General features: G+C 46.2%; 1 protein-coding gene across 3 annotated transcripts in view; it reads left to right on the top strand.

The window, feature by feature from the left end:
- Nucleotides 1-24,451, top strand: part of ARRB1 (arrestin beta 1) — a 187,512-nt gene that overhangs the window by 154,751 nt on the left and 8,310 nt on the right. For all 3 annotated transcript variants that reach the window (XM_061629140.1, XM_061629139.1, XM_061629138.1), the window contains exons 7-13: nucleotides 674-741; nucleotides 4,851-4,986; nucleotides 5,823-5,907; nucleotides 11,061-11,133; nucleotides 12,963-13,100; nucleotides 14,793-14,876; nucleotides 22,730-22,800. In XM_061629140.1, the coding sequence (XP_061485124.1) occupies nucleotides 674-741; nucleotides 4,851-4,986; nucleotides 5,823-5,907; nucleotides 11,061-11,133; nucleotides 12,963-13,100; nucleotides 14,793-14,876; nucleotides 22,730-22,800 (655 nt within the window). The remainder of the gene's footprint in view (nucleotides 1-673; nucleotides 742-4,850; nucleotides 4,987-5,822; nucleotides 5,908-11,060; nucleotides 11,134-12,962; nucleotides 13,101-14,792; nucleotides 14,877-22,729; nucleotides 22,801-24,451) is intronic.

Raw genomic sequence — 24,451 nt, forward strand, 5'->3', positions numbered from 1 at the left:
TTTTTCCCCTCTCTCTATGGTTTTTTTTTATGTACGCTGCTTAGAAATGCTGATGATTAAGTGGTATGGAAAGTCCTTAAGCAAAGAAACAGAACCAAAAAGGCCCCTTTACACAGTTGCTCTCTGTACTGCTAAGAGGGCATCACAATAATCAGAGTCTGCTAATGTTAATGTTGTGACCAAGATTCCCCAGAAGGGGTGAGGGAGAAATTGGATTTGGTTTGCATTTAAAGCCACATTTTCCAAATTCTCACTTTCTGAAAAAACATGAGAACCAAACCACGGCCACCCTTTGGAATGTGCACTTAATCTGAATCTTGCAGTGCAGCTCCCCAAGCAAGCAGCGTTTATAAAAATGTGCATAAAGATGAATGTTAGTAAAATTAACGCGTAAAACTGCTTACAAAGATGTGTTTATAGGGAGAAATGTGCACTAACATGCCGAAAATATTTTGTGAGAATTATTATTATTATTATTATTTGCAAATTGATGCAGAAATGTGGAGAACTAATTTTAGGACTGGAAAAGTGAGAAACGGAGGGAACGGAAATGGGCAGATCTTTGCACCCCTCGTGCCCACCCTGGTGAATCTGACCCTGGCTGTTCATGCCCCAGCCTGGCAGCCCTGCTGTTAGCCTTTCTTGACCTTGCTCCTGTTCACTTCTCTTCCAGGCTTGCGGCGTTGACTATGAGGTCAAAGCTTTCTGTGCAGAGAATCTAGAGGAGAAAATCCACAAGAGGTGGGCAACGCCACTTTTCTGGTTTGGCAAAGGCATCCCTGACTCCCACTTTTCTTTCCATAGCGCTGCTGGTGTACATCATGCTTTCCATAGTAACGCAAGCAAATAAATCCTTGCTCTGAGCAGCTTACATATCCATTTAGGTTTAGAGGGCATAATGTGGGTGGAGGGAGATGAAGATAATGTAGACAGGGAGGCAAATGTGGTAGGGAATGGATAAGGCACCTGTTGTGGTGTAGGAGTAACTGGTGTAAGACCGAGCTGCGGTCTTACCCTTTAGAGTAGGCTTCCCCAACCTGGAGCCCTCCAGATGTTTTGGACTGCTACATGATGGCTGAGGTTGGTGGGAGTTGCAGTCTAAAACATCTGGAGGGGAGAACTGCCAACAATTGCCATTATTTAGAGCCATCAGTTGCCACTGGTTTTTAACCAAAGGTTTTCTTTGCCCCAGAACAGAACCCAGGGATAATGTAAACCTCGCGTGCTGTTAGGGTGCCGGAGGAGTAAACTGACATGGGCCTCGGGACTAAACTATGATTTTATTTGCACTGCAGTTACAAATTAGTGAACTGTACATCTGTTGTGGCCTCTCCCAAAGGGAGAGCTGTCATCACTTAACACAGAGATGGGGAACATTTTTTTGACCCAAGGGCCACATTCCCTTATGGGGAAATGCTGAGGGCTGCATTCCATTGGTGGGCGAGGAAAGAGACGGAAGTGGTTTGGGCAATGGATGTGACTCTTCCCTTCGTCTAGTCGTCTACATTCCAAAATTCATCCCTTCAAATGTCAGAGGTCTGTATGCACAGAGACACCCTCCTCTCCATCCAGACAAGCCAGAAGCATTGTCACTGTTTGAGGACATGTCCCACCCAAAGCACTCAAGGAGGGCGTGGAGCAGGGCTGGTGAGGGGTGTAACTCAAGGGGATGGTTGCCTTAAGCGAGTCCTGAGATCAAGATGGAGTCATGGAGGATGGCCCCCATGCCCAAGGTTTTCCACTCCCGGCTGAGTACTTCCAGGGCATCTTGGGAACTGTAGTTCTCCGTACGAAATGAGTAAGGGGTTGGGAAGCCTTCTGGATAGCTGGCAAATGTAAGACACAAAAGAAATGACTTCTTCATGCAACACATAAGAACATAAGAAGAGCCTGCTGGATCAGGCCAGTGGCCCATCTAGTCCAGCATCCTGTTCTCACAGTGGCCAACCAGATGCCAACCAGAAAGGTCCGGTTCGGAATAAACCTCCCCCCTGGGATAAAAACCAAAGAAATGATGAAATTTTAAAAGGGGTAGGCCTAGAAGTAGGCATTGTGAGAGCAGGGGCACAGGATATAAATTCAGAAGAGCAAAATTACCACAGGCCTAACCACAAGTGCCAAAGACACTTGAAGAGAGACACTGCTTACAAGTGCCTGTACGCTAATGCTAGGAGCCTGCGAACCAAGATGGGAGAACTGGAGTGCTTGGTCTTAGAGGAGAGCATTGATATAGTGAGCATAACGGAGACCTGGTGGAATGGAGAAAACCAGTGGGATACGGTTATCCCTGGATATAAACTATATCGGAAGGACAGGGAAGGACGTATTGGTGGCGGAGTCGCTCTATACGTGAAAGAAGGCATTGAATCCAGCAAGCTCGAAACCCCAAAAGAGGCAGACTCCTCCACAGAATCGTTGTGGGTGGTGATACCATGCCCCAGGAGGGACTTAATACTGGGAACGATCTATCGTCCCCCTGATCAAAATGCTCAGGGAGACCTTGAGATGAGATATGAAATTGAGGAAGCATCCAAACTAGGAAATGTGGTAGTAATGGGTGACTTCAACTACCCGGACATAGACTGGCTGCATATGTGTTCCAGTCATAACAAAGAAGCAAAGTTTCTAGATATTCTAAATGACTATTCCCTAGACCAGTTGGTCATGGAACCGACCAGAGGGACGGCAACCCTGGACTTAATCCTCAGTGGGGACCGGGACCTCGTGCGAGATGTAAGTGTTGTTGAACCGATTGGGAGCAGTGACCACAGTGCTATTAAATTAAACATACATGTAACTGGCCAATTGCCACGAAAATCCAACACGGTCACATTTGACTTCAAAAGAGGAAACTTCACAAAAATGAGGGGATTGGTAAAAAGAAAGCTGAAAAACAAAGTCCAGAGGGTCACATCACTCGAAAATGCTTGGAAGTTGTTTAAAAACACTATATTAGAAGCTCAACTGGAGTGCATACTGCAGATCAGAAAAGGTACCGCCAGGGCCAAGAAGATGCCAGCAAGGTTAACGAGCAAAGTCAAGGAAGCTCTTAGAGGCAAAAAGTCTTCCTTCAGAAAATGGAAGTCTTGTCCAAATGAAGAAAATAAAAAAGAACACAAACTCTGGCAAAAGAAATGCAAGAAGACAATAAGGGATGCTAAAAAAGAATTTGAGGAGCACATTGCTAAGAACATAAAAACCAACAACAAAAAATTCTATAAATACATTCAAAGCAGGAGACCATCTAGGGAGACAATTGGACCCTTGGATGATAAGGGAGTCAAAGGTGTCCTAAAGAACGATAAGGAGATTGCAGAGAAGCTAAATGAACACTGCCATAAGAGAGTGTTCTTGCACTCAGGTCCTGCTTGCGGGCTTCCCCCAGGCACCTGGTTGGCCACTGTGAGAACAGGATGCTGGACTAGATGGGCCACTGGTCTGATCCAGCAGGCTCTTCTTATGTTCTTATGCCCCAAAGGGAAGCCCGCAAGCAGGACCCGAGTGCAAGAACACTCTCCCCTCCTGAGGCTTCCAGCAACTGGTTTTCAGAAGCATGCTGCTTCTGACTAGGGTGGCAGAGCACAGCCATCATGGCTAGTAGCCATTGATAGCCCTGTCCTCCATGAATTTGTCTAATCTTCTTTTAAAGCCATCCAAGCTGGTGGCCATTACTGCATCTTGTGGGAGCAAATTCCATAGTTTAACTATGCGCTGAGTAAAGAAGTACTTCCTTTTGTCTGTCCTGAATCTTCCAACATTCAGCTTCTTTGAATGTCCACGAGTTCTAGTATTATGAGAGAGGGAGAAGAACTTTTCTCTATCCACTTTCTCAATGCCATTATACACTCATCTGTTCTGAGGGTCCTTTTGTTCTCTGCCAAAGAATCCATCATGGCACCTTACTAAAGCTGAGACAAAAAAAAAAAGATAAACATCCAAGCAGACCCAAACAAAAAATTAAAAGTGCTGGTTATGACTTATAAAGCCCTGTATGCCCCGGGTCCAGGCTATCCGAAGGACCTTATCTTCCCATATGAGTCTGTCTGAGCTCTGAGATCGTTGGGGGAGGCCCATCTCTCAGTCCCGCCACCCTCACAGGCATGTCTGGTGGAAACACAGGAGAGGGCCTTCTTGGTGGTTGGTCCCAGGCTCTGGAACTCCCTTCCTAGGAAGGTTAGACTGGCTCCGTCCCTGCTGTCCTTCCATCGGCAGGTGAAAACTTTGCTATTGTGACATGCTTTTGGAAACTGACTGCGAGGGTTATTAATAAGGTGCTGTTACGCTGATTTTTATTTTGAGTTTTTAATCGCTATGTTTTAAATGGTTTTAATTCTATAGTTTAATTACATTTTAATTATAACTTTCTGTATGTTTTACTTAACATGTTTTAACTGTGATTGTTTAAATTTTTGCAAGCTGCATTGAGTCCCAGTTCTGGGGAAAAGGCAGGATATCAATGATTAAAACAAACAAATAAATAAGGTGAAAAATCACAAGGTAGTTTATTTATAAAAAAGCCCAACAAGTTTCAGCTTGTATATATTCTAGGCCTTCATCAGGGGCTATAAAACAGCAACAATACATCACCAAAATGTTATAACCAACATAAATTATTAGATATTAAAAATAAATAATTTTATGTACTTTCTCAAATCAGAGTGAGAAAGCAAACCGCAGAAATCTCTGGTAAAATGTTCTATTTTTGTCTTCTAACACCTCAGATTAAGGCACCCAGTTATGTAATTTGTAAAAAAATCACAGCCAGGTGTTGTTAATTCAAGTTAAGCGATTGAGGTTTCAGGCCTGCAGTGTGGATGTTGCCTAACGCTTGGTCTTCTGTGCTCCTGCAGGAACTCCGTGCGCCTGGTGATCCGCAAAGTCCAGTATGCGCCTGAGCGACCAGGACCACAGCCCATGGCTGAGACCACCAGGCAGTTCCTCATGTCTGATAAGCCCCTGCACTTGGAAGCTTCCCTGGACAAAGAGGTATCCTGCAGGACCTTTTTTGATACCCATATGCAAGAAATCGTGGGGCACGAACAGGGAGCTCTGGCAGCGGATTGCTGTTTCCCCTCCGTGATCATGTTAGGAGGGATCCTCCTAATCCTGACTCTGCTGTGGATCAGGGAACTGCCTGCCACAACTGTGTGCTTGTGCAGGAGAACCCGAGGGACCGCCTCTCCCCATGTTTCCCTGCCCGGGAACTGCACTTCTCAAGTGGGGCACTGCTGAGACTACTGCATGCCCCACGCTTAATTCGTAACAGAGACTGGGCTTTTAGTGTTGCGCCTCCAGCCGTCTGGAATGTTACCAGCTGAAATTAGACAGGCGCCCAGCCTTGTGATGCTTAAGTGCTTCCTGAAGACGTTTTTGCTTAAGGAGGTGTGTCCTTGAGGTGTGACCTCGTCAAGTTGTGGAGCATTAATTGTATAGTCGATGACATGATGTTAATGCTTTTAGAGTTTTTAGATATAGATTTATTGTTTTTGGAAGTTTGTATATTTTGTATTTTATTACATGCTACCCTATTGTACACGACTTCAAGAATGTCTGGCTGTGAAGGGCTTTTGTCACCCTGTTCAGTAAGCCAGCTCCCCAGGGGATTGTTTCCAGAGTGAATTGCAAAGATGAGGCAGTTGGAAATGCAAGGCAAGGGTCCAAGGACCAAGGGATCCTGTCCAGGGTGCTGGGATGGGTAGACGTAGGGTAAACATTGGGTCTGAGCCATGAGGGGAGGGGGGCTTTGCAAGGGAAGGGCTTCTTAGAAACAAGACCACTGGGTCTTTTCCTCTTTAAGGACTTGCCACTTGTGTTCACTGTAGATTTACTACCACGGGGAACCGATCAATGTCAACGTTCATGTGACAAATAACACCAACAAGACGGTGAAGAAGATTAAAATCTCAGGTAAACACCAGATGCTCTCTCATAAAAGCCTTTGAGAAAGCCTCCTTCCACACCCCCACCTATGACATTTCTCAAGTGCAGGATTTGGTAATGGGTATGAAACTTACTGTCCTTGGAATGTAGGTTTTCCCCTTTTGTTAAAAACATGTTTCTAGCCCTTTAGAAGCTACAGCTGTACTACCCTGAACACACCCGATCTCGGAAGCTAAGCAGGGTGAGGCTTGGTTAGTTCTTGAATGGGAGACCACCTGGGAATACCAGGTGCCATAGGCTTAAAGGAAGGCAATGGTGAACCACCTCTGAATACCTCTTACCATGAAAACCCTATGAATATATCCAAAAAGATTCATAAGTTTGCCATAAGTCGAAATCGACTTGAAGGCATACAACAACAACAACAACAGTCCTTAAGAAGTTGCCAAGCGAGGCAGCATCTGGCGAGATTTCAGTTGCTCCAAAAAGGGCCTAGCGGGATTTTCAGCTGTCAGTGCTCTGCATGACTCTTCGTTCTCTTTCTTTCTCACACCCCACACACACTCCCCACCACATCCATGATCCACAATCAGAAACAGAATAAATGAGTGGTAAATGCATTAGGGCAGCAGGGATGGCAACTCATTTTTAGCCCGGGGGCCGCATTCCCTTATGGGCAACCTTCCGGGGGCCGCATGCCACTGGTGGGTGGAACCAGAGGCAAAAGCGGCCAGAGCGATGAATATAAAGTTTGCCTTTGTGCAGGAGGCTTGTTTCTACACACACTTTCACGCACTGCAATCTACAGTCCACCCAGGCAAGCAAAGGCTCGGAGTTCAGGGACGCAGAGCCAGTGAGGGGTGTGGCCTGCGGAGAGTTCCAAGGGCCAGATGGAGAGACCTAGAGGGCCACACGTGGCCCCAGGCCTGAGATTCCCCGCCCTGCGTTAGAACGTCAGCGTTTAGTTGATTGATTGGCTACGTCGGGTGCCCTGATTCATTGGACAGATGATGATGGCGATGATTGTTGTTGTTGATTACTACCCCTCCTTTTGGCCAAAAGGCCCTCAAGGCGGCTTACAAAAAATAAACACAAATATAAAAATACATCAATAAAAACAATACAATTTACCAAAAGCAGCAGTTACAAGCAGCAGTTATTATTCCCATTCTTATAGTTGCCATTATCATCATCGGTATTATTACAGATATGTATTTAAATATATAAAATGGCATACCGATAGGATAATGACTATATTAATGCAGATTGCAGCCTTGGAACAGGCAATCTGTCCCCCCCCCTCACCGCTCCCTCTTTTGCAGACACTTCCTGTGACATTTGTGGACATCACTTTACAAAAGCAAAGCCGTGTTGCTTTTCCCTGCAAAGCTATTATTTATTCACCTGTAGATTTAGCCAACTAAAAGGCGCACAGCTAAGGTTTCTGTAATCGGTGACAGCCCTAATGCATATACATGCTTCACTGGCATAATTCAGTGTAAGAGAGGTCTTACAATTAAAGCACCTTTTCTTGCTTTTAGCCCACAATATTCATGGCCCTGAAAGTGAGGTTGCTCCCAGAGGCGGAGCTGCACCCCTCCCTTGTTGCTTCTGTCCCTCCCCATCCTTCAAAAGGTCCGGTAGCAAAATGAGTTGCCACCTGGATGTTTAGACAGTATTGGGTGGGGTAGAGCCTGACTCCATGCAAGGCCTGTCCCGGCTAGGGTGGTTGTGGAAGAAAGTCCCAGGGCCAAAAACAGTAAACAAAACAACTGGGAGTGGTATGCCGTGTTTACTCAAGAGTAGTTCCATTGAAGTTAATGGACATAATTAACTTAGGAGGTTCATTTCATTTCATTTGATCTGTCCTGAGTAGGACTTAGTTGAATGCAACCCTGTGAAAACACAGCGTCTGCCTAGGTTGGAGCATTAGGCTTTAAAAGCAGAAGGTTACGTGTGACATCAATGGGGGCAGAGCCTGTAGCTCAGTGGGATAGCACCTGCCTTGTATGCCAAGGGGGCATCAGGCTGATCCCCCCCCGTTATCTCCAGTTAAGAACATAAGAAGAGCCTGCAGGATCAGGCCAAAGGGGGCCCATCTAGTCCAGCATCCTGTTCTCATAGCGGCCAACCAGGCGCCTCTTCTGGGAAGCCCCCAGACAGGACCAGAATTGCAACAGCAGCAACTTTCCCCACTTAGAATCATAGAATCATAGAGTTGGAAGGGGCCTTGTAGGCCATCAAGTCCAACCCCCTGCTCACAGCAGGAAATCCACCGCTAGAGCATCTCCCGCAGATAGCTGTCCAGCCTCTGCTTGAAGACATCCAGCGAAGGGGATCCCGCCACCTCCCTAGGCAGTCGGTTCCATTGCCAAACTGCCCTTACTGTCAAGAAGTTCCTTCTAATGTTCAATCTGAATCTACGCTCCTGCAACTTAAAACCATTAGACCTAGTCCTACCCTCTGGGGCAGCAGAGAACAAATCTGTACCCTCCTCTATGTGACAGCCCTTCAGGTACTTAAAGAGTGCAATCATGTCGCCCCTCAGCCTTCTCTTCACCAGACTGAACATGCCAAGTTCCTTCAACCTTTCCTCATAAGACTTGTTCTGCATACCGGCTATCATCCTTGTCGCCCTCTTCTGAACCCGCTCTAACTTGTCTATATCTTTCTTAAAATGAGGTGCCCAGAACTGAACGCAGTATTCCAGATGAGGCCTGACCAATGCAGAATATAGTGGGACTATTACTTCCCTCAACCTGGAAACTATAGCTCTGTTTATGCAGCCCAAAACCGCGTTTGCCTTTTTTGCCACAGCATCCCACTGCTGGGTCATGTTCAACTTGCAATCCACTACAATTCCAAGGTCCTTCTCACAGGCACTACTGCTAAGCCGGGTATTTCCCATCCTGTACCCGTGCATTTTATTTTTGTGGCCTAAATGCAGAATCGTGCATTTGTCTTTATTGAATTTCATTTTATTAATTTCAGCCCAATTTTCTAGTCTATCCAGGTCCCTTTGGATTTTATTCCTGTCTTCCATTGTGTTAGCTATCCCTCCCAGTTTCGTATCATCCGCAAACTTCATAAGGCTTCCCTCCACCCCATCATCTAAGTCATTGATAAAAATGTTGAAGAGTATTGGCCCCAGGACAGAACCCTGTGGCACTCCACTCGAGACCTCCTTCCAGTCCGAAGCAGAGCCACCGACGACCACTCTTTGAGTACGGTTTTCCAACCAGTTGTGAATCCACCTGACAGTATTTCCATCTAGTCCGCATTTTACGAGTTTGCTAATCAAAAGGTCGTGGGGGACTTTGTCAAACGCTTTGCTGAAATCTAGATAGATGACATCTACAGCATTTCCACCATCTACTAAGCTAGTGACCCGATCAAAAAAAGAGATGAGATTAGTTTGACAGGATTTTTTCTTGACAAACCCATGCTGGCTCCTACTAATCACAGCATTGTCATCTAGATAGTTGCCAATGGACTCTTTTATTACCCGTTCTAATATCTTTCCCAGTATTGAAGTCAGACTGACCGGCCTGTAATTCCCCGCATCTTCTTTTTTACCCTTTTTAAAGAGCGGGATGACGTTTGCCCGTCTCCAATCCTCCGGCACCTCTCCCGTTCTCCAGGATTTCTCAAAGATGAGGGCAAGAGGTTCCGAGAGTACATCCGCAAGTTCCTTCAATACTCTGGGATGCAGTTCATCAGGCCCTGGAGATTTGAACTCATTTAGGTTAACTAGGTATTTCCTGACTATCTCCTTATCAATCTTGAACTGCAATCCCGACCCCTTACTGAGATTGCTACCGATGCAAGGTTCTACTTCTGAGGGTAGAAACAGACTCCCTGTTCTGCCGGCTCCAGCACATCTCCATCTCTCTCTCCTGAAAACGGGGGCTCACAACTCTTGCCAAACCTTGCCCCTTTTTACTGTAAAATCTGGTGGAGCAGCTCGAGTGCTTTTTTAAAAATTCAGCTTCAAAGAGATTTCACAGCTGATCGGCAGATCAACCCATTCCCCCTCCAGGTGTGGCTCATGGAAGCGCTTTGCTCTGGCGACCGGTGTGTTTACAGCCTGAGTTCCAGCCACTGGCATTCAGAAGCATACCAGAGGCAGAGCATAGCCATTGTGGCTCGTAGCCATTGATAGCCTTTTCCTCCATGAATTTCTCGAATCCTCTTTAAAATCCATCCAAGTTAGTGGCCGTCACTGCCTCTTGTGGAAGCGAATTCTGGAGTTTACCTATGAGCTGTGTGAAGATGTCCTTTCATTTATCTGTCCTGAATCTTCCAACATCCAGCTTCATTGAATGTCCCTAAGTTCTAATGTAATGAGAGAGGGAGAATAGGCAGTTTTGGGCAAGAGGGGCAAGTGGGCTGACTTGACGGAGCCTTCACAGTGGTGGCCCCAGCCTATGAAAAGCCCTCCTCTGGGAGGCTTTCCTGGTACCTCCTTTGCTACCATTTCGGTTCCAAGCATAGACCCGTTCATTTCCCCAGGCTTTCAAACACAGCTGACTTTTAACGTCTTGAGTGATTTTTAAGCTCCTGTGTGTGTTTTTATTACATATCTATGTATGTAGTTAGAAAATGTATAGACCGCTCGATCAAAATAAATAAATCTCCAAGCAGCATACAAGTAAAATTATAGATAAAGCACAGCTGAAATCCACAGCCCAATTAAAAACAAAAATACATAAAACAATAATCATTCAGAACACACGTAGAAGCAACATTCACTTTGAGTTCTCACATTTTATCGTTTGTTTTGCTTTGTGCTGCTGGTGACGTTTTCTGCTATTTTGTGAATCATCCCAAGAATGCCAATTTGCCACTGAAGGGTGAGATTTGAATGTTAGGAATCAATCAGCTAATAGTTTGAAGAGAACGTTATCTACTTTTTGTTATTTCTTTCTGTTTCATGGTGTAATATATTTATTTTTAACAGTGTTTGTAAGTCACTTGGAGACCTTTGAGTAACTAATAAGATAGATTGATAGATCGATAAAATTATTATTATTATTAACATTAATGGTATCATCATCAGCAACAACTGGCCCCTTCCATAGCATGCAAGACTCCTGGTCTACCAAGAGCGGTCCAGCCTCTGGGTTCCTGTAATGCCTTCTCTCGTTCACCCTGTTCTCTCTCTCTTTTTGCATTTCCAGTACGCCAATACGCAGACATTTGCCTCTTTAACACAGCCCAGTACAAATGCCCAGTTGCAGTGGAGGAAGCGGAGTGAGTATCTGGTATACAGCTCTGTCCATTTTACATGGCCTTGTACAAATAAAACAGGCAGGACCCTGCCCTCAAGGAGCTTACAATCTCAAGCAGCCTTCCCCAACCTGCTGCCCTCCGGATGCATGTTTGTTTATTTAAAAAAAATATACAGCATAATATAAATATGTGCCCACTCGGCTGCTTTGATCTGCAAAACAAGTGTATATTACAAATGAAACTGAGCAGAGTAAAGAACCAAAAAAAGAAAAAATGAAAAATTGTGGAATGAAAAAGTCACACGAGGGATGGATGTAAGAACTGCTCACACTTTGATGTTGTTACGAATAAAGGCAAGGACTTGGGCACTTGGCTGGTAGGATCACCCTTTTGTGATGCCGCCTCCGCTTAGCTCTGCGTATTGTAGGGATCGTCCCTGTTTTGGGAAAACATCATGTGTGAAATGGCCCTTGGCGACCATGACAGGTTACCTGGGGAAAGCCAAAATCACCTTGATGGACCAATGTTCTGACTTGGCATGAGGAGTGCTGAGTCAACATGGCCCCTCCTCAGTTTTGTTCCCCCCTTTGCAGGTGGGGAAAACAGTGTGTGTGGGGGGGATTAGTATTCAGAGGTGGAAATGGTCTCAGCGGCCATTTCCCTCCTAGAAATCCCTGCAAAATGGCATTGCATCAGCCTTCTTCATCCTGAAAGATCATCTTACCCCTTATAACACTACACCCCTTATTTATCTAGTCAATCACTACACTCTTCAGGTGAGGGCCTCCTGCAGATACCCTCTTATCAGGAGGTCCGTTCCACACAACATAGGAAGCGGACCTTTACTATAGTGGCACTGACCCTTTGGAATTCCCTCCCCTTCAATATTAGACAGGCTCTGTTATCTTTTCAGCTCCTATTGAAGACCTTCCTCTTTCAACAAGCCTTTTAAGTAGAGACCTTATTCTAGTCTGCGTCTGTCTTTAAATTGCTTTTAAATATGTTTTTAAAGCTTTTAAAAAAGATGTTTTTAAAGATGCGTTGTTTTAAGATGTTTTTAAGATGTTTTGTTTTAATATATTTTAAAGTCTGCTTTTAAGGTGTTTTAGAGGGTTTTTTGTTTGCTGCCCTGGGCTCCTTCTGGGAGGAAGGGTGGGATATAAATTTATTAAATAATAATAACTTGGGGAAGCACAACCATGCTGGCCGGGACTAATGGGAGTTGGAGTCCAAAGCATCTGGAAGGCCCCAAGCTGGGGAAGGCTGCACTACCTGGTGGTCTGAGGGGATTTCAGAGAGGCACCTTCTGTTCCGACTTTTAAACACCCGATGAAAACTTTTCTATGTCACTGGGCTTTTGCAGGCAATTGAGAAGACCTCTTACTGCAATAGCTAGTTAACAATTTCTGATTTTTATATATATAGAGAGAGAGATTAGATATAGATATAGATATGTGTGTTTTTATTGTGTATTTAGATATGTTGTAAACTGATATATTTTTTATGAATAGTGGTATATAATTTTTTGTTATAAATAAATAAAATAAAAAACAGCCCAATGAGGAATTAGCATGCCCAGTTGCTACAGAATGCTGTCTGACTGTTCAGGGGCAAACAGAATGCTTGGATAGTTGAGGAGGGGGAAAGGAGTGGAGTAGAGCATCAGGGAACCTGAACAGCAGCATTGCATGCTGCAACATTTTGCTGCTGCAGCCCCCTACCTCCTATGACTTGAATCCCTTTTTCTTGCTGGAAAACATAGCTGTGAACTGCTGCAGCCATGTGAAGTTTAGATTTGGGCCTGGTGCATCTTGCTCTCTTTCACTGATGCCTGCTATTTTCCTCTGCAGCGACGTGGTGGCTCCAAGCTCGACATTTTGCAAAGTCTACACGTTGACCCCGTTTCTCGCCAACAACCGGGAGAAGCGCGGGCTCGCCTTAGATGGGAAACTCAAGCACGAAGACACCAATCTGGCATCCAGCACACTGTGAGGCTTTCCTCCCCCCCCCACCCAGCAGTCAGGACAGGGCAGTTGGGCCCAGCACATGTGCACCCTATTCCCAGAGAAGGCCCTGTTCAGCAAGCTAGGGGTTGTCGTGTGGGTTTTAGAGGGTCTGTTTTCATGTAGCGTCAGGGACCACAAGCAATTTTATTTATATAAAAGTTTGCATCCCATCATTCTCTTCCAGAAATGGGACTAGCAGGCTGGCCAACAAGCGTAATAAAATCAAACACAACAAAGCCACATGAAACCAATTAAAAGAGCCAAACAATGCTGTAATGTCAAAGAAATCCAGCAGTGGCGAAAACCCCCATTGGAGACCAAAACTGGAAGCAGACACTCAAGCAAAAGCCCATTGAAAAAGCAGTATTTTCACTTTCTAGATTAGTAGAGAGGGGAATGAACCAGATTTTCCCAAGCAAGGTGCTCCAGAGATATAGGACAGGGCATAGTTAAACTAGGCAGTCCACTCCCACAGCATGGAATGACGGCCACCCCTTGGATGGCTTTAAAGGGGGATTTGACAAATCCATGGAGGGAGACAAGGCTGTCAAGAGCTACTAGCCACGACGGCTCGACTCTGCTATCGGAGGCAGGATGTCCCTGAGTACCAGTTGCTGGGGAAAGTGGCTGTTACGCTCAAGTCCTGCTTTTGGGCTTCCCTTTGGAGCATCTGTGTGGCCACCATGAGAACAAAATGCTGAGCTAGGTGAGATTTTGTGCCTTATCCATCTACAGGGCTCTCATTGCATTCTTAAACCCTGCAATTCACATAGGCCTGCCGCTTCATCCTGTGCTGTGGCCCACCTGCCCCCCCTCCATCCACACCACAGCTATAGCAGCTGCCGGGCGTTCGATCCACCTGGGTGACTCAAGCTGTGCTCATGTCACCAAGACAACAGCATCAGTGGTGGGCATGGTGGCTTACACAGTTCCATCAGAAATCAAATATCCAGGTCTCTGCCCCCAATTCTCAACTTATATCTGGGCTAACCATAACCTGTTTGTATTTTAAAAATATGTTTGAAATAGGAATAGTTTCATGGTCCTGTTTCTTAGCAGAGATATAAATGCAAGCAGAGGGGTGAGAATCAACCAGTCCACCCTTTCCCTCAGACACAAATAATTACAGACACAATCTTCTTAAGTAAAAGATAAATAATGTTTACTCACGACCTTACATATGTTCAGGAAACATAGGCTCTATCTTAGATAAAATAAAAGGAGTCTCAGTCCATGATAATGGTCATCTTGGAAGGGAAGCCATGTGGATGCTTCTGTCTCCTCAAGCTTAATGGAGAATATGCAAAAATCCCAGACAAAAGAGGAGGAAGAGAAAGCCAGGTAACCCCACCCTGTAGGAAATTCCATCACTGGTAAACAGGTACATGGGATATTTCCCAAATATCCCTTAAAGGGAACATGCAAGTTTGCTTATTCTAACACATGTCACCAAGACAACAGCATCAGTGGTGGGCATGGTGGCTTACACAGTTCCATCAGAAGTCAAATACCCAGGTCTCTGCCCCCAGGATCGTGCAGTCTAAAACTGACATTGGGGTTGGCAACGGAGGGAAGGATAGCAATGAATCAACGTGAGCTACTGTGGTCATGATTCCTTGGCCTCCGCATTCCATTGTGCCCTCATCTCTCCTCTCTCTCTCCTTGAACTTCCAGGTTGAGAGATGGTGCCAATAAGGAGGTCCTGGGCATTATTGTCTCGTACAAAGTGAAAGTGAAGCTGGTGGTCTCTCGGGGAGGGTGAGTACCACTGTATGCCGCCGAAGCCCCTCATGGCCCTGCAAAGCAAAACTCCTTCATTCCACATGGAGGGGTCAGGTGGGGGCAGCCCAAGAATTGCTCTGGAGCCACATTGTACCAAGCGCTCTGTCTGTGGAAGCAACCCTAGACCCTGTTACCTAGGGATGACTTCATGGACGGAATGGTGCATACTTCCAAGCAATGCACAGGACTAGCCTGCACGACGGACCAGTGATCTGACCTACACATTCCACATGTGCCACGTGCTCCTGTGCCACTTGCTAGCCACAGGGCCACTCACAACGCACTCCTCTTCCACGGTGGCCTGTCTGCCATGTCCTTCCCAAGCCCCTCTGCCTTTGCAGTGAACACCAGGAGAGGTAGACCAGGCCCCAGGATGCCTCTACATGGGCCTGTGGGCTGTGTTTGAGTAGGTGGGTCTCAAGTGGCGTGGGCCCTGCTCTGGGGGTTGTAGAGCTGGAATGCCAACTCCAGGACAGGCTCTCAGACCCGTTGACTGTGCAGTCCAATTGTTGCAACCTGTCACTAATTCTCTCATCTCCTTTGATAACACCAGCCTGCTGGGAGATCTTGCCTCCAGGTAATGCCCTCAGACTCTGCCTGCTGTGGCCGCCTGTGCCACAACCACCTCTCCCCGGCATGCTCAGTCCTCCTGCTGCTGCTGCTGCAGACCCCATGGCACTTTCTCAACTTTCAGTCGCCATCACTTGCTTTTCTTTTATTCTTTTTTCTTTTTTTCTTTTTTTGCCATCTCTGTCATTTCCGTTCCTCTGTGAAAAGTTTTAATTTTGCACTCGGAAACCACAAGCTGCCTCGTTAGACCAGCCTTGCCAAACCTGGCGCTCTCCAGAGTGTGGTACTACAACATCCATCAGCCCCAGCCAGGATGGCTGTACTAGACATACCTTCACAAATTCTGCAGATACGCCATCATAATGTATTAGTTCATAATGCACTCCTCTGACTCGGATTGTAATATTTTCCCCATCAAGGCTGTTTAGGGTCTTCTCAGAAGCATTTGACCATCTGCCACATTTGACTGTTGGCCACAGAATGCTGAGTTAGGTGGGACCTTGGTCTGATCCAGCAGGGCTTTATGTACATAAAAGGGGATTAGACAAATTTGTGGGGCACTATCATGATGGCCAGAGAGCCAATGTGGTGTAGTGGTTAGTGTGTTGGACTATGACCTGGGAGACCAGGGTTTGAATCCCCACACAGCCATGAAGCTCACTGGGTGACCTTGGGCCAGTCACTGCCTCTCAGCCTCAAAGGGAGGCAATGGTAAAACCACCTCTGAATACTGTTTCCCATGAAAACCCTATTCATAGGGTCAACATAAGTCAGGATTGACTTGAAGGCAGTTCATTTCATTTCTTCTTGATGGCCAAATCGATTCATCATGCTAAGAGGCAATCTGCCCCTGACTGATTGGAAACCTAGAAGTAGGGCATCAAGGCAACAGCTCTCTGGGAATATTTATTTATTATTTATATATCACAGAGATGGGCAGTTGTCTAGTTGCATTGCTTATGGGCTTCCGAGAAGCATCTGATTGGCCATAGCTGCAAATAGGATTCTGGACTAGATGGGTTAATGAACGTCAAGAAGACTAAAGTAATGACAACAGAAGATTTATATAACTTCAAAGTTAATAATGAGGACATTGAACTTGTCAAGGATTATCAATACCTCGGCACAGTCATTAACCAAACTGGAGACAATAGTCAAGAAATCAGAAGAAGGCTAGGACTGGGTAGGGCAACTATGAGAGAACTAGAAAAGGGCCTCAATGCAAAGATGTATCACTGAACACCAAAGTCAGGATCATTCAGACCATGGTATTCCCAATCTCTATGTATGGATGTGAAAGTTGGACAGTGAAAAAAGCGGATAAGAGAAAAATCAACTCATTTGAAATGTGGTGCTGGAGGGGAGCTTTGCGCATACTATGGACTGCAAAAAAGACCAATGATTGAGTGTTAGAACAAATTAATCCAGAACTGTCACTGGAAGCTAAAATGATGAAACTGAGGTTATCATACTTTGGACACAAAATGAGAAGACATGATTCACTAGAAAAGACAATAATGCTGGGGAAAGCAGAAGGGAGCAGGAAAAGAGGAAGGCCAAACAAGAGATGGATTGATTCCATCAAGGAAGCCACAGATCTGGACTTACAAGATCTGAACAGGGTGGTTCATGACGGATGCTCTTGGAGGTCCCTGATTCATAGGGTCACCATGAGTCGCAGTCGACTTGAAGGCACATAACAACAACAAAGTAGATTCTTTGTGTTGTTTTGCTAAAGCTGCCTCAAGAGTTGTTGATTCCCACCATGGAAACATCCAAATGTTTCACTCTCATGAATTAATACAAGACACAGTCAGTGCTGGACCTAAGTGATTTCCAGGCCTGGACTTACAGGTCTCTTCCCCTTTAGAGGGCCACAGGTGCACTGCTTCAGCAATAAAGCCCACCACTTCTCTCACCCTCTGTCCCTGCTCCTGGCCATTCCATCCTTGCCTGCTGCTTCCACATTCTGATATGTTAGAGCAAACAAAACAAACGACAGCTTGCCAACCTTGATTTTTTTTCTTTAAAAAAAGGCATACTCTGACCATGTGCAGCTTGCATTTTAAGCTCATTTCAATCATAGCACCAACATGGCTATGGGACTGGAGTTTGCTTCTGCTGCCTTGATGTTAAACACATCGGGCCTGTTTTGAATGTCTTGCTCAGTCGAACCATGCCCTTGCACGAATGCATCAGCGTGCACACTCCGGAAGAGGAGAAAAGTTTTTTTTTAAGGTTTTTTAAACTGTTTTTAACGTTGTTTTGTTTTAATGTCTTTTAAGGTCTTTTTATGATGTTTTAAAGTGTTTTTAGCGTTTCTGTTTGCCGCCCTGGGCTCCTGCTGGGAGGAAGGGCGGGATATAAATCAAATAATATATCAAATAAATAAATGCAGCCATTTCGCTCTTCCTGGTTATTTTGCTGCTGCCCCATGCTGACTCAAAGCTGCAGTTTGTGGCTTAATGTGTTGCCCGACTCTGGGCTCGTGGTTTAGGTCTGCCAGACAAACCACCAGCCCTAAACCATAGGACAAACCTTGCTCATGGTTAGTCTGGAGAGAGCTAAACCAAGAGCATGGTTCTGGGCCATGTGCTATGCCAAACTGTGGCACAGCAGCAAAAAGCTGAAGCAGCCAGAGCGTCTCTTTTTCAGGAGCCTGCATGCTAGTGTGTTTGGGCTAAACTATGGTTTGGCTTAGCATGATGTGCAAACAAGGCCATTGACTTAGGAACAGGGAGGGAAGGAACTATCCATTTTCATTCTTTTTGTTCCTCATTTTTATAATCTTAAACTCAATTCTCCACGTTTGTGCAGCAATTCGCGATTTTTTTAAAAAAATGCTCATGAAAACTTCAGCATCTTAGTGCAATTCTAATACACACTTTTGTATGAAATTTTGATTAATGTATGCATTTTTCAAGGCATTTCTCCTGATATAATGCATTTTTGTATGTTATTTCCATGAATACATTCATGTTTATGCACACTTTCCCCTAATGCACGCATTTTTGTAAGCATTGGCTGGAAAACTGCATTGCAAAATTTGAATAAGCGTGAATTTTAAAGGATAGCTCATTTTGGTTTTCATTGTTTTGGAAAGTGCCAGTTTGATAGATTCTGCTTTAAATATGAACTGAACTGAATTTCTTCCCTATCCCCATACTTGGCAATAAGCAGTATTCTGTTGTAGAAAAGGATAATATACTTTAAAAGTAAAAATAGTACAATAATACAAAGAGTGTCTGTGCCAACCAGGTTGGCCACCCCCACTATAAAATGTTTTTTAAAATGAAAATGGAAAGGTGCAGTAGAGACCAGCTTTAGCCATAGTGGCCCAGCCTAGATGTTGATGCTGAGCCTGTTTGCCCTTGCCCACATCATCTGCCACTCTCTGGGGTTGGGGGAGGCTGTTCTGCTGGGCTCTGGACCCAAGGTCCAGCCCTAGCAACACCACTGAGCACAGCCTACCCGGACATTCTCCTGTGCAAATCTCATTGCAATGAGTGTGTTCTGGGCAAAAGCATTCCTGCACTGCACAGCCAAGGTGATCAACTGCAAATCAAGCTAGAGCCGGGCGGCTTATGGCAGACACTGAAAAGCCACAGTCCTGCAGGGGCTCCCATGTGCCCCTCCAGATTCCTCATCTTTTCACAATGCTGGCTTTTCCTTGGACACACCTTTGCTTGTGTTGTGGCACATGGCACATGCTCCACTTTTCATGGATCCGTTATGACAGGGTAAATGGAAATGGACTGCCCTCAAGTCGATTCCGACTTATGGCGACCCTATGAATAGAGTTTTCATGAGGCTGAGAGGCAGTGACTGGCCCAAGGTCACCCAGTGAGCTTCATGGCTGTGTGGAGATTCGAACCCTGGTCTCCCAGGTTGTAGTCCAACACCTTAACCACTACACCACACTGGTACATGTATATAAAAGCAGGGCACATCCTTATGCACGGCCTGAGAGGCCTTTTCTAGAATTTGTTTTTTTCCCTCCCATTCAGAGGCGGCTCAGAGACAAAGGCTCTCGGCCTCACACTTTGCTCCCAGTCTGTGACAGAATTCACTCTTGAGAGGTTCGTCCCACTCCAAGGGCTCAGTGTCTCTTCCAACCCACTTCAGCCTCTGATTCATCCCTTTCAGCATGCGAACGAAGGAGAGGCTGCAGGGAGTTCAGGCGTTGTCCAGTCTCAAGATAATGGATCTCACTAAGGGGCTTTGCCTAATCAGTAAGGCTCAATGCCACTTCCTGCTGGTCGAGAAAAGGCAGTGCATCCCTTTCCTGTCCCCAGCAAGGGTGTTTGGTTGTTCTTCAGTGAAACGGAATTGCAGTAGCTTTAGGGCAATCAAAAAGACGTGCTCATTTTTGCATGGCATAGTGAATGTAAGGAACTGATTGTCACATGATGATGATGATTTACATTCATTAGCTGCTTTTTTTGAAAAAAGGTGAAGTCAAAGGAAATTCCAAAAACAGATATTAAAAACAAGTTTAAATAACTCAAAGCAGTGACTGAACCTAGTTTGGGTGGCTTTTTAGACGGAACCTCCATATGACTGGGCAGCGTACCTCAAAGTAACCAAAGATCACGTTGCAGAACCCTGAAAATCCAGATTAATGTAGTCCAAACTCTCCTCTGCTTCCTATAATTAGATGGAACAAGACGAAAGTTACGCCGAATGGGGAGAAGAAGATGAAGGGAGTTGAGGGAGAAAGGGAGGCAAGAGCAGAGAGCTTTAAAAGTGAGGACTAGAAGCTTCACGATGATAGGAGCTGGGAGAGAAAATCAGTGTTGTGTGTTTGCATTTTAGTGAGAAATTAACCAACTTGCACTTCTCGGACCAATATGCAAATAGGAACACAGTTATCTTTCTAAATTTGCCCTTCTCCAGATTTTGCGATGCAGTTCTGCGACCAAACCATGCACCTGTAAGGGGAAGGGTACATAAAAGGGTGTATTTTAGTGGGAATAACATTCAAAACTGCAAAAGGGGAAATTGCTCGCAAAAAAAAAAGTGCTCAGCAGTCAAAATCGCAGACAAAAAAAATGTGTTTGTTAGGAGAAATTTGCACCAAAATGCTGATGAATTCTCATGAGGATTTTAAAAAAAACACCACAAATTGCTGTGGAAATGTTGTGAACTGAATTTAAGAAAAAAAAACTTGAGATGAAACCAAAATTGGCGGATTCGCCCATCTCCAGAGGCCTGGCTGGGAGCTGCTGCGCGGGCCGGTGGGGAGGCTAAACCTCATATGACGAGCAAGCATTGAAAGAGAAGCCCTGCCAGATCAGACTAAGCGTCCGCCTAGGTCAGCAGTTCGCAAACTTCTTTGGTTCGTGGCGCACTGTAAAACATATAAAAAATTTCTGGCACACTTCGTGTACAAAATTAAAAATATATTAATATATTTTAAACTATAAATAAAAATAAATTATAGAAAACTATTACTTACCCTATACAAATGGGTTTCTTCTCGTTTTTAAAATATAGTTTCATAATATTTGAGGCACGCCTAGCCGCCTCTTGGGGTGCACCAGTGTGCCTGGGCGCACCGTTTGAGAATCGCTGACCTAGGTCATCATCCCGCTTTCCCAAAGGGCCAGGCCGCTGCCTGCAGGAAGCCCCCAAGCAAAGTGTGTAGAGAGCAGCCATCTCTTGTTTGCCCCTTGGCAACTGGCAGCAGGAGATAAACAGCCCCTGGACATGGATGTTCCATTTAGGTGTCATGGGCAGCTTCCCTTCTCCATGAGTTTGTCTAATCCCTTCTTAAAAGCCATCTAAGCTAGACAAGTTTAGCACCCCCTTCCTCAACTTAGTGCCCTCCAAATGTTTTGGACTACAGCTCCCACATGGCTGATGGGAGTTGTAGTCCAAAGCATCTGGAGGGCACCACATTGGGGAAGGCTGCTAGCAATGGATTCTGTCCTGAGGGAATATGCAGGCTGCAGAGCTGTGGGGGTAGAGTTTTGCCCCCAGGAACTGCAAGTCGGCTCTCTTGATGTAGTGTGATACCCGCCAGGACGCCTACCTGGGCTTTGCAATTGATAATCAGAGGCCTCTTCTTCAGATGCCCCCTCCGAGAAAGATCCAGAAGGTGGTGACAAGGGAGAGGGCCTTTTCGGTTGTGGCTCTCCCGTTATGGAATGCTCTCGCCAGTGAAGCCTGCCTGACAGATGACAGGTTAAGACTTTTCTCCCAGCCCCTAACCAGCATTGCCTTTTGGGGCCACAACTCCCATCAGCCTCAGCATCACACTACCATGCTCACCAGAGGCATTTATATACTGCTTGATCGTCTGCATTTCTCAGCGGTGTCCATTTTAAAAAGCTGTACAGAAAATGAAACAAAATTATCGTAAGACCAAACGCTACCTGAAAACGCCTGCTGGAACAAGAAAGTCTTTAGTCACGCCCCCAAAGTTCAGCAAGGAGGGTGACCATCTGATCTCAGCTGGGAGGGAGTTCCACAGGCTTGGGCCCCACTGCACTGCATGGGCACCAGGCTTGGGGAGGCTGACTTAGCAGATAACTCTGAATCGGGGTCCCACAACCCCTGGCCATTGACAACGCTGGCAGAGGCTGATGGGAGTTGTAGACCAGCCACACCTGGAGGGCCAAATGTTCCCCATCCCTCCTCCTAATTGCCTGGAGAGGGGCGATGCTCCAGGACTATGATTATTATTTAATTGCTGTTAACCGCCCAGAGAGCTTTGGCTATGGGGCGGTATATAAATGTAATAATTAATTGATTGATTGATTAATTAATTGATTAATTAATTGATTAATTGATTAATTAATATCCTGCCCTTCCTCCCAGCAGGAGCCCAGGGCAGCAAACAGAAGCACCAAAAACTTTGAAACATCTTAAAAACAGACTTTAAAGCACATTAAAACAAAACATCTTTAAAAACATTTCTTAAAAAAAAAAGCTTTCAAAACATCTTCTAAGATTAAAAACATTCTAAAAAAGGTTTAAGAACATATTAAAAAGCAATTCCAGCACAGAAGCAGACTGGGATAGGTCTCAACTTAAAAGACGGAAGAGGGGGCTGGCCATGGTCAGCTAGGTTACAGCCCCCCACCCCAGAAAGCCCCTGACACCCCTGCTGGCCGATGGAAGTTGTGGCACCCAATGTCTGGAGGGCACCAAGTTGGGGAAGGCTGAGCTGGAGCATGAGCGAGCTGACTTGGGTTATTCTGCAGCACTTCTTGCTGGGAGGAGGGGGCCCTCAACTTTCCTCTCTGTCTTTCCAGCGACGTAGCTGTGGAGTTGCCTTTCACCCTAATGCACCCGAAGCCGAAGGAGGAGCCATTGCTCAGGGACGGTGAGTTGAGTTGTCCCCTCCTTGAGAGGCTCTGCTTTCGGGGAGCACAGTCGCAAGGTGTATGCTCAAAGGACTCATTTGACGGTAGCACAGTTTTCACAATGGTGCCTGCTACAGCGAAGCATCCTTAGCCTTAGAGCAGCCTTCCCCAACCCGGAGCCCTCCAGATGTTTTGGAGTTGTAGTCGAAAACATCTGGAGGGCGCCGGGTTGGGAGAGGCTGGCATACTAGCAATGCATGAGCAGCACTTCTTGGTCTCATGGGATGTCATCGAGAAATCTTCATGGGACAAGCCAGGCAGTGGAGAGTTGCAGTCAACGTATCCAGGAGCCAACAACCAGTCAAAAAGCTTTCAGTAGCTTTGGCATTCAGCCACCTTGCAAAAGATGGGCCTGTGAAGCAGCATGGAAGCCAGAAGCTGCTATGTTGCCTCCTTTGATATTGGCGTGGAGGGTGGCTGGGAGTCTCAAATGTCTGCATGCATGTGACCGAGAATATGAAGGGATTCCCTGACTGAGCTGTGAACTGCAGCAGCCTTCTGGTCTGGCATCAGCAGTCAGCATTGTTGGGCACATGCCAAGGCCCACACCCCCGTAAGGGCCACACTGCTGAACTCTGGAAGAGCCTCCTGGCCCTGTTCTTCCATGCTGGGCCTCCCCAATCAGCCGTCGCAAGCGAGCCATGATGGCTGAGGGGACAGAGCAGCAACCTACACACGCCTTGGCGTCTGCTCCTGGGCAGTTGTGTGTGGGCTGGCCCCAGAGGGAGAGGGCAAGTGTACAGGCAGGGATGGCAGTAACGAGGTGGGTCCACTTGGGAAGGAGGCCCCCTGTTGGAATATCAGTGGCTGCCTTCTCCTGAGTCAGGCCATTGGTCCATCTAGCCCAGTATTGTCTACACTGACTGGCAGCCGCTCTCCAGGATTTCAGACAAGGAGTCTTTCCCAGACCTACCTGCAGTTGCCATTGGGGACTGAAGCTGGGTCCTTCTGCATGCAAAGCAGGTGCTCTGCCACGGAGCTACGGCCCCTCCCCTAACACAAAAAAGACACCCTAGAGCCTGTGTCTCTCCCTTGCAGTTTGCTTGTACATCAGGGAGCCAGGAGCATTTGCTATTCGTGCAAGCCCCGCTTACATGGTTCAGCCAAGGGGACGATCTTGAGAAGACCACCGCCGCCCTCTTTTACCAAAAAAAATGAGAGAAGCTGTCCAGGTCAATGGCGGCTGGTGCCCATTGGGACCGGCAGAGCGCAAGGCAGGGAGCAGAGCTTGGAAAAGTTACTTTTTTTGAACTACAACTCCCATCAGCCCCAGCCAGCATGGCCACTGGCTGGGGCTGATGGGAGTTGTAGTTCAAAAAAGTAACTTTTCCAAGCTCTGGCAGGTAGCCAACAGTAGATGGCGCTAAAGCCAAAGAGAGGCAGAGCCAACTAAATTCTAGACTTGCCCTCATCCTTCTCTGAAATGGAGGAAGAGGGATCTGACCGTGCTAGATGCTGGACTGGTTGCAAGTTAGGGGGTAGGCAGATGGGGGCTGGCTGAGAGCAGGCTGAAGTTGGTGGGGCAAAGCCTCATCATTTGCCCTAATGGACCAGCCTCCACTGGTCCGGGAGGCTCCCTGCTTCACACAGGCACCCTCCAGCGTGCAGAGG

This window comes from Rhineura floridana, chromosome 5, assembly GCF_030035675.1.
Source record: "Rhineura floridana isolate rRhiFlo1 chromosome 5, rRhiFlo1.hap2, whole genome shotgun sequence".
Taxonomy (NCBI): domain Eukaryota; kingdom Metazoa; phylum Chordata; class Lepidosauria; order Squamata; family Rhineuridae; genus Rhineura; species Rhineura floridana.